Here is a 16974-nt window from a genome sequence, read left to right on the forward strand (position 1 = left end):
CGTAAATATGAAAAAATACAATTTCGACATTTTTGTGATTTAGCTGATCACATTCTACTATTTTAAGTATAGATTTTCCATACATAAAATTGAAATTTAGTGATCAATGTTGAAGTAATGTAAAGTGATGTGAAAATAGTGGTGAAGTTATGTGAAGTGATAGTGAGATAATGGTGTAAGAAGTGTTTCAAAGAGATTCTTAAATTGTATTTTTAAAATTATATTAGTATTAAATTTCCATAAATATATAAATAAATCTATCCTTATCCATCTGCTTACTACTAAGCAAATCACGAACTATAGGTTTTTAAATTGTAAAATTTATGTCTTCAATTTTGTACATAAACATGTTAACAATAGTTTCTAAAGGCATAATATTAAAATTACAAAAACAGGTATTATATTTACAGATACATATACTTATACATAGTCAAAGATAAAGGTGTTGACATAAATTATAATTTTCTTAGCTTTCATATACATTGCATATGAGGGCAAGTTGTGGGAATCCATTTTACTAAAAAGCATGTAAAAATTCTAAATATTATTTACAAAAACTTTGATCACACATATACGAACACACACGCACGCACGCGCACACACGCACATACATACATACACACTTAGCTTAAGTTAACATTTTTTGGTGAGGAAAGTTATTGTTGTTTCAATGATTTTGTAGTTACTTCTGGCACTGATGATTTTTTCATTAAATAATTCTTAATATTTTGAAATGGCATATCAACGAGTAACGTGAGTGTTACTGATAATATAACAATCCATAAATATTCACTTAGATTGAACTGCAAAAGAAATATAGTGTATTATGTTCAGAGATTTTACTTATTGCAGACAAGTTAAAATCTAACTTTTAAGCCCTTGAAACTCACGAATTTGAAATTCGAAAGAACTTAACAAAACTTTTGAGTTTCGAGGAGTATCAAGGTTTCGAATGTCCTATCTCTAATATTTATATTGCAACACTTACTTGCATACGGAAAAATTCGAAATGTTCAGCACTTCGAGTTCTACCAACATTGTAAAAGTATACTGGAAATTGCGTTAGGTATATCGCGTAACTTAATCTTGTAGTGATCAAGAATCCTTTCCACGATAGAAATTTACTGAACCAATCTGAAATTTATTCCTTTAATTCGCACTCTTAGCTATATAAATATTTAACATTTGTGTCATATGAAGAACTGCTTACTATTTGTGTTTCTAGTATGATTCATCAAAGTTACCCATGCAAAAATAGCGCACCAACCGATTGGTGCAAATGCATTATACATTGCTGCATCTATCGGATCATACACATAATCTATAGATCCCATACGTGCGGGTCCAAAAAATGCACAACAAAACATTATTGTGCACAGGATCCAACCTGCATATAAAATTATCTAAAAAAAAAATGTGAAAGCAATGAAATACAAAGATAACATTGTACGATCATCCATAAATTATCACTAATGTAATACTTACTTTATTTATCTTATAGTCTCTTGGTAAATGTCTTAATAAATAGCCCATAAAGATTCCTATTATATAAACCGTCATTCTGTGCGATGGTAGAGTATACGAAAAATTTGCAGTGTCGAATAGTTGTTTTATCCTGTAAATACGTATGTAAATTGTGGAGAACAGATGTCGATGCAAAAAGATTATATCAAACGTAATTAAAATGTTTGAATCGATTAACTTACGATGTTCCAAAGAAAACGTAGTTATTCAATTGCTTGTAGTATGTTACAAAGTATCGAAGCGCGGTTGAATATAAAGCACAGATAGCAAGTACAACAGTTCCAGTCTTTGGACTCTTATAAAGAAGGAGTACCATTAAAGGTGAAAAAATGAATAGTTGCGTGTCTATACCTAAGTGATGAGTGTGTGTGAGACACTATAATTAAACAAAAAAGAAAGACAAGAGAAAAAAACAGTTTATAGAAATTATTTGTTAATGCTTAATTATAGGTAGTTCTATAGAGTTGAATATAAAATCCATACCATGGATTCAAATCCGAAGTAATTGTGAATGAACAGAAAATTTCTCCACCACGACCTTTTACAAATATTTGCATGTTCAGTTATCACCAAGTTCCATTGTGGCCCAGAACCAAGATATGGTAGTACATAAGTACAAAACAACATCAACGACGCTAAAGCTGGTACCAGCCTAAAATGCAAATTTAGTGTTTCGTTAACAGATATTTTTTACCAGTTTACAATGCGGGAGAAAATGTTTTTATCGAAGCATAGATTATTTCTATCACCTGATTAAGCGGGACATATATTCATCCTTAATGTCTAAATTGCCAGTCTTTTTTAATTTTCCAATAAAAGAATATGATGTTAATAGACCAGATATCATTACAAATGGATCAGTGTACAGACTAGCAGCTCTTCCAATGACTGTCCATGGTTTACCGAGATACTAGAAATGGAATTAATTTTCGGTGTCCTCATTAAAATTATCGATGACTATCTTCCATAAATATAATACAGATGCAAATCATACCTCGCTCATTTCTGTTCTGTTCGTGTAAGGGTTGAAAAAGAGAGCCATGCTTTTGTGAGATAATACCAACATTATAGCATTCATAGCTCGCACCCCATGAAGTGTAGCTATGTCTGTCTCGTTTCGATCTAATGATACAAGCTTCTTAACATTACGTTTTAACGAAAATGACAAAAGCAGCTGGCTTGCAGGTATTTTGTAATGATCATAACACGCCGCTATAATCGATAACGCGAATATTACCATGAAAATTAAACTGAAAAATATATCATATTATAGAAATATTATTTTCTAATTATCTATATGTAGCAGTTATTTCTTTTTTATGTTCTTACCTAACGAACATAGTTTCCTTTGGTACAGGTTCTTCCCTCTTTACTTGACACATCTCTTTGTTCACCTTCACTGTAACTTTTAACCCAGTTTGTGAAGTATATCTTGTAAGAATATCGTGAATAGATGTTTCAACGTCTTTGTAAGAACATGCTGCCGGCGTGCATACACCCCAGTTTATTATACTAAATCGTGGTACCCTATGTCCCGGCTAAAAAGTCGAAAATAAAAATATTTTAATTATAGAGAATACAGAAAATAATGTACATTATAGAACGACACGGTCTATGCACATTTTTTAAATTAAATTTAGCATTGCACAATCAGAAAAGAATTCTGTGGTTGTAAATATATACCGCAAGAACGATCATAAAATATTTACACGTTGTTGTGATTGAATTGAAAAATGAGAGAATATTCAGTAGATTCATATTTGCGGTGGAAAATAGAAGTGCCTTATGAATTTTAAGCAAATCATTTATTGCCTCGTGTTAAGTTTGAAAATATAATTATAGAACAATATGTGACTGAAATCTATTTTTGCATTTATGAGATTTTATTTTCAATTTAATTTTTCGAAAAGGAATAACCACCAAGTTCTACAAAATTTATGGAAATATAGTTCCAAATTATCTCGATATTCTTAATTTATTTCTAATCAGTGAGCGAGGATGATTTTTTCTTTTATAACAAAAATCTGGTCCATATATTGCCACCTCTCTTCTTACAACATTTTTAGACAACGTAACGTAACGTGAGAAAGTGATTCGTGTTGTTACTTGTAACATGTTTCGCATTGCAATTACATTGTATACACGATCGTATGACGAAAGTACCAGAACACAATCTACATTATTTCGGCTGCGAGACAGTTCTACATTTGTACAAATATTTCATTATATCTACAACAGAACGTCTTTCAATTCTCATTTCATCTTCGATCACAGAATCGATCTTTTACTTCGTTTAATGAAACATTCTGTACAATTGAAAATAGTTGATATCCAACCGTGCTTTTATTAGTAAACGTCATTTTGACTGTCCAAAATTTTTGCTTTCATCTATCAAGGATCGATCATGTAAGATTCATACGCTGTCCATCACTGCTCACGTTTATCGTGATCGTGAGTCACCGAAAGAAAGATGACGGGACTGATTCCACTTAACAGAGGTAGAATGTAACTTATCCAGGGTTACATTAAACATAAATACGGTACTCTGAGAAGTGATGACTCTGAGAAGTTGGTAACATTTTTATACAATTATGTAAATTGGTATTCGCTAAAATCTTGTATTCTTAGAGTACCACAATGGTCAAGGAAATATTTACTCTAATCGTCTAAACAATTACGTCAAAATGTGTATTCGCGGTTAGGAAAAAGTTAAAAATACGCGGTATGTACTTACATCGGTAATGTTGCTTCTAAACGCATAATGAGAATGCAGTAGCTGGTGAAGATGCGTTAGATCCAGCCGCGATTCGTCTATGCTCAATTGGAAGTACGCTAAGCAGTACTGTCCTTGAATTCCGTCGCTTCCTTGAATTCCGATACATTCGTCGAAGTCGCCAAACTGATTGGCATTTCCGTTTAGGAGGCCGGACGGTATTTTTGCCGTTGCATCGTACACTTTGGAACAAAAACGTTATTTTAGGTTGAAAGAAAAAGCTACATATGAGGAGATATGCATTGAAATCCTATATCTGAAAATCAGAAAAATCACAATCACTAATGGGAAAGCCTGGTGCCCTCCTCCTTTGTCTTTTTTCTTCTCCGTTTTCCTCTTCTCGTGGATCACTGTTTACGCTATAATTTTATTAAAGATCGTAGATCAGATTTTCCTTGATAAGCTGTAACGGAGCTTAAAGTTTTCCGTTATTAGGATCCTCCCTCATAATGATACTCAGCTTTGTGTATTTTACTCGGAACACCTCGCACTTTGTACGTGCACTTACGCAATAGGTACAAAGACTTGTACATGTTTAGATGTTGAATTAATGTTTTAGTTCCGCATCTGTTGCAACATCGATTGTAATATACATATGAATATAAATATATTAGGTGATACTGATTAGATCGCCAGTCATGTCACCGTATCAGTTCCATATTCGTTGTGTCAATGGAAATGATTATTGGTAACGACGTGCATCATCTTAAACGAATATGTGACGCGATATTCCTTAAAGGAAATGCATGTACTCTTGTCGACAGTATTTAAAGTTCTTGAACACTTTAGATCCTTCGACACTTTATACAATCACTACGAGATATCACAAATCAATGCTTATCGACTTACTTTTGAGGGCCCATAAAGTGAACTTAGCGAGCTCCTGTTGAAAAATATCAGCGTGCCTCTTGCATTGTGGGCTTACACGTCCAACCCCAGGATTGTAGGCTGGAAGAATCTGGAACAACCTTCTCGCCTCTCGATCAATATCTTCGGAGAATTCATCTAAAACGCAAGAAAGAGAGCAGATGATTATTCCAATTGAAAAATGAGAAACTTAGACGTCCAACGATTGATATGTTACATACACAATAGACATCGTTCGATGTTTCCTAAAAAAAAAGCTACTCGCAAAATCAAGACCAAGGGGAAGTTGATTCACGAAAGACTTTCACTTACTGTCTGGAGAGTACAAGTGTATCGCAACGGAGTAACGCACGTGTAAGTACGTGTTTCGCGTACACGCAGAGATTTCAGTGCAGAAAGAAAAGTCTGTGTTGTCGCCGAAGGCCTTGTCATTGACATGCTCTACTACACACGTTATGATACTTTCTTGCAAACGTGACTTTTATTTTTCCACAAACTTCAACAATGATTGTGACATTACCGCTACACGCCATCGCGTGAGGAATTTTCGGATATTTAGAGGAAGGTTGTAGCATCGTCTTTAATGCTCGCTAACTCGAAATTTATCCTGCGTAATTACTTCGTGTGTAATTATGTTGTTATCGCGACCATAAATATCAAGGGGTTAACGAACTGAAATGAATACATTTTTTATTAGCGTCAGTATTGTGATTGAACGATGTCGAATTTGGTGCGAACCGATTTCAACAACGATTCATACATAACGAGGAGGACGTTTTAGTCCCGATGCGATGTAAATGAAACTAGTTGCAAAATGAACATGAAATCGCATGAATAATTATTTACACACGATTTAGAACGTACAATGATTATTGAAAAGTGAAATATCCGGGGAATTATGTATGCAAAATTAATCCCAATTTTTGTGCTTTCATATTTACACGAATTGCATAATAATTCACAGTCGTCATGCGAAACAAATGTCAAATGGCTAATATGAAGCCCCGCGTTAATTATTAAATTGCACGCATACAAATCTGCTACACGCGTTTAGAATATACTTACAACATGCAAGTACACTGTCAGTGAAAGTCACAGACGTTTTCGTAACGGAGCACAAATGTTTGTCAGGAGTGTTAATATAACCCCAATAGAGGATGACCCGATTTCCGTCATTTGTATCGCAATCAAACGTTATTTTTGCAATAACGATCGACTGAGCTGAAAAACCGGATATGTTGCCTTGAGCTATCTATTTCGAAATAATGGATTTATCATTTATTCATGATTATCGAGTCAATAAAATTATCTGTGTCGATACTTGACTCTATTCAAGCACCGTTCAAGCTATCAACGCAAAGCAATACCTCTCTGAGGGGACATCAGCATTGATTACTGATTACGGTGGATAAACTTATTCCATCGCAGCTTTTTAAGAAATACATATCTCCCTCAAGTTTTCTATTGAAATGGAAATTTTCTATTGCTAGGAGACGTTAGCAATCTTTAAACAATCTGTTACCAACAATTTCTCTTGCTAACGTCTGGGAAGAGCCGAGTGCAAAGGGTAAAATAAAAATATCGAATAACAGAATTAATGAGTATCAAGGAATATTCATCTGAATTCGTTTGCAACAAAATCCAAATGAATTTAGATATGAATAGCGATTGTAAATACTTGACTTTACAGAGTTTTTACATATGCTTGAGTACTTTAATGGATATATTAATTATTCATGGAACACAAAATTAAAATTCTGTTATATGTTATTACTCACTGTTAATTCTCTATCAAATGAAGTTCTGATTGCCTGTAGGTAATAACGCATTAACAAACTAGACAGTAGAAATTACACAACACGTGAGCTGGCTGTCTGGTGTTGCTTCAATAATCATTGCACTCATTGATGAGTTTGAATAATGCATAGTTACAAATACGCTGGTTGAAACGATTAGAGGACGTGGTTCATTCACATTGCCGATTTAATATCTACGAAAGGCTATTTTAGCTTGAAAAGAAGAAAGAATATGATTTTACAAATGGTTGAATTCGTCTTAACGTAAGCTATCATATTTGTCCCTTTCGGAATCATATTAAAACAACTGTTTCATTGTCAGTATCAATAGTATCCAGAAGACCAGGTTCGTCATCAACTAAATACAGAAAATTCTTGCAAATGTTCACAAACGTTTAATTATTAGTAGTATGGATTTCTCTTTTTATCGTTAATTCATAAAGTATATCTTTACCGTTTGCTAATTGAAACAGTAAGACTTGTATTGACATAACAAATGCGACATGTCCCATTAGTAGCGTGTAAAAGGTTTGTATTTTCTTATTTTTGTTAATGCCGTTACAAGAATCTTGTGGAATAACGTAATTAAGTGCTTGCAAATCTTTAGGAATGAAATGTTCATTAAAATGTATTAGTTACCTAATCAACGAAGTGCTTAGAACTTTGACGTTCCAACTCTTCTCAGTTACGTCAGTTGTTTTTATGAATCTTTCCTTTCTAAAATGTTTGTTTAAAACTTACCATAGAACGGGTTTGTCTGCCGGACATTCAGCTTTTCCATGCGCCAACCACCCTTGCTCGCTTCGAACGTGTCGTTTCTTAGACTCCCAATCAGCTCGATCAGCGTGAAATTATTTGTAGACGTGGTCTTATTTCGTGACAGAACTCGAAGAATCTCGTCCTCTTCGAGGGTATTCAAGCTGTTGGATGTCAGTACGTCCACCGATTTCCCAGCATAGGAGAATTTCATCACTAACATAATTGTCCATAATCTGATGAATGTTCCCATATTTAAAAAAAAAATATATAGTCGCTACGAGCGTTTGGGATCGAATGAATTTCTTCGGATTATCGATGCAGTTCGATTTTGCCACAAGCAATGGTCACATTAACTTGACGCGAGATTACGGTTTTCTCTAACATTCGAAATCAGCCTCGATAGCTGTACAGGACAAGAATGGTAACGAGATTCCTTCACAGGTGAATTTCACAGCTGGTTTTTGATAGAATATTCGAAAAAGTACACGTGATTTAGTTCGCGGGAAATGAAAATTAGCTGGCTTTTGGGAAAAGAGAATTTGTAAAACTAGGCTACCGAATGCTCGAACACGAGCTTTATGAGTGATCGTGAAACGGCGGACTCACCTGAGTTTACGAATCAGGCGATAGAAGAGGGGTGAGTATGTTCCTCCTCTCCCACTCTGAGCATCTTCGAAGGACCTTGTTATTCCATGTCAAATTAACTGAGGACAATTGCGACACCTCTTCAACTTCTACTTTTCCCTATAATGTCAAATAGTATCCTTAATTAGTTTATCGCTAATTTTATTTCTAGTATAAAATTAATCGACCATTAAATGTAATTAATGCACCGCGCTTGGTATTGTGTGCAATGTTTGAATCACTAGTTACAAATTTTAATTCCTTCATTTAATTCACAGTCTTATAAATTTTTGAATAAGAAAGACATCGCACGGAAAATATAGATTGATAAAAACTTGAAAGACATTACTATACATGAGGTATCCCTGAAGACAGGTGAAACAGACGAAGGACAATGTTTTCTTTTTGCTTCTTGATCGACCGCAGCAAGACGCCGAAGTAATACAAATTTCGCATTTCTTCGTATGTTAAAACGTTGGTACGTTGAACTTTACTGTGTTATCAACTAAACAGAAAAATATTTTAAACATAATTTACTTGTAATTCCAATACAAACGTGTTTGATCATAGATATGTATCTTACAGGTCCTACTTCTTTAAAATCTTTGTCACGTTTGCAATATTTAATGGAAGAACCGATATACCTTGCCTACATCCCCTTACATTTGAACGTAACTGGTGCAAACTATCAATATGTAATTTACAAATTCCAATCCTTTAAATGTATATTTGCACATCTTACTTTCCACTTATCGTTTTACAATAAAAAACGAATATTCTCAATTTATATCTGAACAATCTGGCAATGGACCTAGCAACACGGGAAAAAGTATAACACAGTTAATGAACGTAATAAAAAAAATGTATTCCTTGCAATACAAATATTTATACATTATCTATGTTTGCATTTTGTTTACTTAATTCATTCGTTGCATAATTTTATTCACGCACTCTACAACTTTCACTACGATTTCATAATTCATTTGAATGAAACGTAATCAAATTTAAGTTATCATTGCAAAGAGAATACATACAATAGCAACATAGAAACAATTTCTATCACTGAGTTTTAATTCTTTAGAGAACTAGAAGGAAATTTAATAATATTGGTGGGGCATGTAATTTGTAACCAGCCAAGTGGTTTATTTTCCGGCTGCATTATTTTAATAATGAATTATTTAAAGCAATACATGTATGTCAACCATGCATACAAATTGTAAATGTATCTGCCGGTAGTATTAACGAAAAACGTCGATCCCTCTGACACTTTGTATATGTCAATGAATCAGTGATTGCTGGGCGAGGAAAAGTGACAATAATTCATTGTTCATTCATATAACGCGACGCTTTCAGAAGCTGTCGGCTTTCTTTAGACTGTAACATTACGTTATAGTGCGTTAGTTATTTTAATTATTAGCTGCCAGCTGCATTGCCAGATTGTATGTATGCAATGAATACCGTATGCTTATATATTTGTATCTTATCCATTTTAATCCTGGCAAGTATGGTATGGTTGTCCCATAATTGATAAATATCCTAGCGCTAATTTGTTGAAAAATATGTGCTTTAAAAAGGTTTCGAATTTCTAAGATATGCAAGTAACATATAAAAAAGAAGGGATATCGTAAAAGTCATTGTTTAAAAAAATATATAAAAGATAAGATATTAAATCAGTCTGTAATAATAATAAATTGTGCTAAGAAATTTGTAAACGATGTTCTAGAAGGATATGAAGTAGTATTTCTAAGAAGAATGTTAAGTGCACTATCATACGAAACTAGCCGAATCATTCTTCAATATTGCATATGTATGTTTAAAAGAAGTGGAAATATAAATTTAAGAGGCGAATAGTTGAGAGTACGTTCGATAAAATTGTGTGAGAGAGTGTATTAACGAAATCGTAAGAAGAGAACACTTTCTTCTTATTTGCCTTAAAAAGGTAAATATATTTATTTCAGATTTAGATCTTTTAAAATGATACGAAATTTTCAAATACCAGCGCGCGGTTTATTTAGGCAGAAATGTTCTGACGAAAGTGTCGCTTACGTAATTACTTGTTGATGGCGCGACGTCCTCTGTTCCGCATTGTCCACCTGGAAATTTATACAGTTACACAAAGTACGTGACATTTATGAGTAATGCGGTGAATCTTTTAAAAGGCGGCGCAAAAAAATTTCAAAGAAAGCTTTGGATCGTTAAGCGAATAATTAATTCCCTGCGATTATTAGGGAATGAAATTGATTGAATGGTTCCATTGAAAGATGGTTTTTATAAACAGTCGAAACTGTACAACTGGTAGTAAAGTTAAAGGAATCTTTACTCCGTTTTAACAAGGATAGTGACTCTATGGTCTAGGCATATAAATATTAAATTCATTGGCCTCGATTGCACGAATGATTTTCTCTCGACAAATAGAAATGAAATAGTGGATTGCATTAGAATTCTATTGCGTGCGACAAGGTGCATATTGAATATTTCATTAAATATTTAATAACAGTTGTGTATCAAAGCATTTAGCAATATTTTGATAGTTAATGTAAAAATGTAATGCGATCGGTTCAAATATTTAAAAATTTGTATAGATACGATACCTAATTCTACATCCAATTATACCACAATATATAAATTGCAGTTTAAAAGTGCTAACGCGAGTCCCAGTTGTTATTGATTCTGATAGATAACACCATCTTCCAACATAATTCGATACTATTTCTTTGTCCGATTGAGCAGTAAGAATATGTGTAAAATAACCAATATTGTTTCAAACGAAATTCTTTGCATAAAACGAATGTAAAAATACACTCAAATCGGTTTAGTAAATAACTGCATCTGAAACAAATAAGTATTAGCAAAGTTGTTAATATTTACAAAATAAATATCACAAATCCTTCGAATATATCAGCAACCAGCGAATAAAATGTTACGTTCGTTACAAAAAGACATGCGCGACTTTCAAAATTCAGTTGTCTAGTTCGTTGATTATCGACATAGCTCGGATATGACTGTGTCGGTATTGAAGAGCACGACATTCACGGCATAAAGAAAATGGACGCCGCTAGCGCCATGACCCATTCGTTTTATGGACGAACTGTAATCAATCAACGATAGTTCTGAAGTTATTACACCGTTTTGATTGTGAGCATAGTTTTCTTTCCTCCTTTTACCACGTTCTAGCATTATTACGATCGCTCGATAAATTGTGAACTGACAACTGATGTCTGACTCGTTTTAATAACGCATAGTTCGCCGTGTCCACTAGTTGGCAAATTTCGTTGGCTACAGCATCTTGGCTGGCATCGTCTCGCACGTAATCTTTCATTCTATGCTATCCACGCGAAACAGTTGTGTACTTTGATTCGCGCAGTATCGATTCACAGGCGGGCGATTGTAGAACCGGCATGCTACAACGGCATGCGCTGTATAGCATCCACGCTGACAGTAAAGCTCCTACTACAGACGTGTATGTTGGTAACTCGGTGCCCGGCGGTACAGAACTACGCATACGGAAGAGGGACGCTATCAACAACTCAATGGTGAGTCAGTGAATCGTTACAATATCAAGCGTAACGTTATACCTCGTTGTTTACAGCCAACTTCTACTATGATGTTGGTCTTTCGACGAATATACTCATACGTATTCGATGTTCCATAGAGACGCGTTCATTCTTTCGATGTAATCATTTCTATTATTGTTTTTTTTAGCTATTGTACGTTATGCTTGTCCCACTTTGGTGTACATCCTCTTTTTATTCATGCATCGGATACTACTGCTTCATTTGTCATCTTATTTTATATGTACTACCGATTGTTGTATTTACGTGACGGTTTAGATATATGGGTATGTATGACTACAATGGGGACTGTTGATTCGATAATCAAACGTTTGACGTTGTGAATCTTGCGTGCCGACAAGTTTTGCGTCGAAACACGTGTTACTGACGTAGGGTACACATATTCTGTTGTACTTGTGTCCAAAAGGTACCTACGAATCGATCACGGGTTTCTCAGGGTTATGGTTGGAGTAAGATCGTAGATTGAACAGGTAATGGTGTTAATAAATGATACACTCATTGATATTATTTGTATTACTTGTCAATGCCAATAACTAATCACAAATAGTTTTGACATGATGCTTCGGCAAATGTTAATTAATGTATTAAGCAAATTGTTTCTGTCTTTATTGATCTATCATTATATTAAAAAAGAAGTATATGCTAATAGATCAATAGTATTTAGAATTAAATAGAGATTTCGGTATTGAATAATGAAAAAAGTAAATTTTTAACAATGCTAAGAACAAAGAAGTTTAAAGAATATTCTTGGATTCGATGTTTTGTTGAAGAATATTAGGAATTAAGAACCTTAAAAATGAATTTATATATTTTTGTTCTTTTCAGCGTATACTTTTACATTCTATTACAGCTCTCTAATTATGTTCATATGAATATTTATACTAGGACATATAATGTTTCATTTATGATTTCCAATGAAATATTTATAAATGCATTCAATGGTACATAAATAGTAACATATACATCATCATTCGTATCATCAACGACACGAGCCGATTCTCCAGTGCCCGTTCAAACACGAAAGCGCGGAAAACTTTGGCGGGAAAAATGACTTACTAAAACAGTGGATACGATAGTTGATCATTTACAAAACAAACGGGACCACAATTAATATTTTACGGATACGCAAAAATCGTTATCATCCCTTACTCTTCTGCCATGAGTAGAAACATTTAAATTAATTCAAACAAATCCTTCTAATTCGTTATACCTCTACATTTTCCTGTTCTCTTTTCTAAAAATTGTTTTGCTCTATGGTCAATGATTTACAATAGGTGAAGCAGAGGCAGGGAAAAATTACTTTGTCGTTTTCGATGACTAACCGTTGGACGCGCAAAAAAGATCGAAAACAACGTCTCGAGTATAGAAAAGGTATTTTTTGTTCAGACTTTGTGTTCAATTTTGATTTAACCCGTATGTATCTATGCTAACAGACGCATTTTCATTAATACTCGTATCACTATTTTATTGTATGACTCATTAATCCCTCTCACATCCCCTCTCATCCCTCTAATATCTGGTAATCGCAGTGGTAAAAGTTAGAAGTAACGTTCTCGTGGCTTCTGAAAAAGGATAACATCGTAAATTTTCATCTTCAAACGATACTACAAGAAATAATTAAGATAATTACGGCGAAGTAATTGAAACAATCTCTTCTGTCCGCAGCACTGAAAAAGATGTTAACATCTGGACGATCGGGATCAGTTCATCCCGAAGAGATTGGTAATGAACCGGGCACAAAAGATCCAGGGACATCAGAGGATGGATCAAAACCTTATACGCGTGATGCGTGCACGCCAGGCGTGTACGAAAGCGACAATGGAATGAAAGAGTTTCTTTCAACTGAAAGAACCGGTAGGAGGAATGCCTTGACGGAGTATTTGCGCCGTCAGGCTGAAACTGAAGATTTACCGGATCGTTTCGACAAGCTTTCAGTGGAGACAGGTTAGCCATGTGAGCGGTGAACTATTTCAATACTCATTCAACATCACGGAGAAAAAGAAAAATGATTGTCTGATCACAAATGGAGAACTGTATGGAATAATTTCAAAACCGAAATACACTTTAACGTTACTTAACTTTAGAGTGACGAATAGATAGTTAGTCAATTACACGGCTAGTATTACTTTACTTTCTGCACTGTTCTTTCCATATTTTTGTTTCTTTTTTGTATTAAAAAGTAAAATCCATGATATCATATTTAGGAAATAATTCCTTGAAGGTAAGTAAACAAAATATGTCGATGTTATATGACTTAACGGCCTAATTGCAGGTCAATCGAACAGTAACAGGCAAGATCCGAACTCACCGAGTACCTCGAAACAGCAGGGTTGACGTGACCCTGGTTTCCTTTTTGTGAATACTTTGATCACCGCATCGACGGCGTCTACCATCGATGTGAGCTCCACCGACAACAAAAAAAAGTGTCGATTGATACTTTACGATGAGGGAGTTGAAAAACCATCGAGCTGCCTCTCAATGGCCTCAAATGCACATATTGAATCACGTAGCTATGTTGGCGTATCTGTAGTTACCTCATAGTTAAACATTAGTTATAAGCGTACTTTAACGCGAATGCTAAATACGCTATTAAATAGGACTCAAACAATTCGTAATTGATAACAGAGCGCAGAGGCGTAAACACAATATGTACTGAAATAGTATTATTAACGTGCAGTACCAATTGTTAAGTAGGTAATATAAAAAAAAAACAATGTTGAAGACAATTTAGTGACACTAGCGGCACACTGTCAATAAATACATAGTTCGATACTTACAAACACGTTTCATATAGTAGGTTTCAACATCTCTCATTCCTTGATTTAATTGAATCTATTGTACGTGGCTTCACCGAATTTCATCGTGTATTAATTTTTCTAATAGAAATGAAAATGTTAACTTCATTGCTATTGTTTTTACGCAAATATGTTTGTAATATGCACAATATTCTTCTGTGTACACCGACAAATTTTATGTATGCATTTTCAATCAGATAAATCAAGGAACGGTGTACTTGTAATCTCACAAGACAAGTCTTTCACATTTATTTTCTCAAATTTTCGGTATGGTACACAGTTACACGTATGTACATATGGAATGGATGTAACTTAAAGTATATAGTACAGTGACGTGTATGTAGTTTTCCACATACACGTCCCGTACTACGCACGTCTTATTTAGTGCACAGCACTAGAAGATGATAAGTTCTTCGTCTTGACAAGAGTTGTAATCCATCTTTAAATTTCATCGTTTACATTTTTTACATCTGATGAATGTCATGCATGTACATATACAATTCTATTCAGTATAAAAAATTACACTGAATTGAATCGGTCTAAAAAAGAATATAATTCTAGAATACGTTAAAAGTCATTTTGAAATCGATTTGTAAATTAATGAAACATTTATTTTATTACTATAATTTGTATAGAATCAGTAAAACAATATTCATACTCTAATCAAGTATAATACATTTTATACATAAGTACAATATATTCATGTGATATGAAATTTTGTATAAATATTCTTTACATTTAAGCATTGATCTACTGATAAATATCTGTGTAAAAATAAATTTTTATTTATTATTTTAGAAATAATGTGTTACATACTGAGAAACATCAGTGGAAAATATTTTACTAACATTTTTAGTAACTCTTCAAGCTCACAAGTATTTGTATACTTTGTTAGATACCTAATGTTGTGTATGGTCCTAATTTTAGCACTTAATCATTTGTATAGTAATGCCAACGAAGTTTATTTAGGTTTTAAATTATACAAACTTTTAATATTGGATAAGGTAATTTATTGACAATTCTGTTTTAATTAATCTTTGAAAATATGATTAAATTTATTAATGATAATAAAAAATATTTCTAATGGAGAGTTTAAATATTCGAAATAGACCTTTGTCCAATTATATTTGTTTCGAAAATTTTATTTTTTTAATAGAAGTATTTTGTTTTTTTAGGTTTCATTTTTCATAATTGTTTATGATTTTGGACAGAGTAATGGACGCTTATATACACAGACTCAAACAAAGCTCGAACTTCCAATACCGAATAATGCTGTATTACGAGGAACAAGATTGATAATTAAGAGGATTCTTACCTTACCTAGTGTTATAACTTTGTGTTTCAAATATTTTCATTAATAATTAACAAAAATTCTAATATATTAAGACTCTTTTATAAAAGGAAATAGAAGGTAATAAGAATATTACTAAAATGATTAGTTGTTTATTTATATTATCTTCATTATAATTAAATATTCCAGAAGAATGAGTTATTAGCAAGAAATAGTTTGTACCGAAACAAAATGTAACGAAGGGATAGAATAGAAGACGTTGTCGCGATAACGTTTACTCCAATCAGCAAAGGTAACAATTTGTAATTAAAGAAATAAAATAGAAATAGAAAAGTATACTATATGCATTCCGCAGTTATTTAACGATAAGTATTATATTGTAATTATCTACGATTACGTATAAATGACAGGGTACATAGCGTAAGTTGTTAAAACTTGTTACCGAGTTGCCCTGTATGAAAACAATTGCTTGTTAAAGGTACACCACTTATTTGCATAAGCAATTGTTTAATGTTACAAATATATCGTAATAATATTGTGTTTCAGATGTACTAGAGTTTCTCTGTAATTTAAAGGATCACTTATAGTATTGTAAGAAGAGAAATACAAGTAAACAGCATTGAGCTCCTCTATACATGTAATATTATTTATGTGAAGGATAACTGATCGAATAAGTAACTATTTAAAAATATAGTACCGACTAAAAACTATTAATTGTATATCGTTAAGAGAAAAACTGAATTTTTCTTTCGTTACAGTCTTTTACTGAAGTACGTGAGGCTAACATCAGATTTATTCATAATTTTTTGTTTCTATTCGGATCAGACCGCTAATATGTACACTTCGAAATATTTAAGGGCACAGATAGGAAAATGAGCGCAGATAACGGACTATGATAAAGCGACACTATTACTAATAAATAATGAATGTCGATCGATGAATGATTTTATGTTGCGTGTACAAGAGTAGCTAT

At 33.3% G+C, this 16974-nt stretch overlaps 2 protein-coding genes across 4 annotated transcripts; one reads left to right on the plus strand and one right to left on the minus strand.

Moving 5' to 3' along the window:
* Window positions 1-623: 623 nt before the first annotated feature.
* LOC143423023 (nose resistant to fluoxetine protein 6) lies at window positions 624-8448 on the minus strand. 2 transcript variants are annotated; one of them, XM_076894062.1, is made up of 13 exons: window positions 8326-8448; window positions 7702-7932; window positions 5147-5302; window positions 4259-4479; window positions 2854-3062; window positions 2519-2774; window positions 2274-2434; window positions 2008-2176; window positions 1707-1900; window positions 1486-1615; window positions 1211-1403; window positions 989-1134; window positions 624-803 (listed from the first exon to the last, which is right to left on the minus strand). In XM_076894062.1, the coding sequence occupies exons 2-13, from the start codon at window positions 7928-7930 to the stop codon at window positions 657-659; spliced, it is 2211 nt and encodes a 736-aa protein (XP_076750177.1). In that variant the 5' UTR covers window positions 7931-7932; window positions 8326-8448; the 3' UTR covers window positions 624-656. The 2 variants fall into 2 exon arrangements, with proteins under 2 accessions (XP_076750177.1, XP_076750176.1); XM_076894061.1 differs by lacking the exon at window positions 8326-8448 and having other exon boundaries at window positions 7702-8137.
* A 2920-nt stretch (window positions 8449-11368) lies between these two features.
* Window positions 11369-14931, plus strand: LOC143423073 (uncharacterized). 2 transcript variants are annotated; one of them, XM_076894140.1, is made up of 4 exons: window positions 11369-11876; window positions 13190-13286; window positions 13581-13868; window positions 14188-14931. In XM_076894140.1, exons 1-3 carry the CDS (start codon window positions 11742-11744, stop codon window positions 13862-13864), a joined length of 516 nt encoding a protein of 171 aa, XP_076750255.1. In that variant the 5' UTR covers window positions 11369-11741; the 3' UTR covers window positions 13865-13868; window positions 14188-14931. The 2 variants fall into 2 exon arrangements, with proteins under 2 accessions (XP_076750255.1, XP_076750254.1); XM_076894139.1 differs by having other exon boundaries at window positions 13581-13859.
* Window positions 14932-16974: the final 2043 nt, after the last annotated feature.

Source organism: Xylocopa sonorina, chromosome 4 (genome assembly GCF_050948175.1).
Source record: "Xylocopa sonorina isolate GNS202 chromosome 4, iyXylSono1_principal, whole genome shotgun sequence".
In the NCBI taxonomy this organism is placed as follows: Eukaryota; Metazoa; Arthropoda; class Insecta; order Hymenoptera; family Apidae; genus Xylocopa; species Xylocopa sonorina.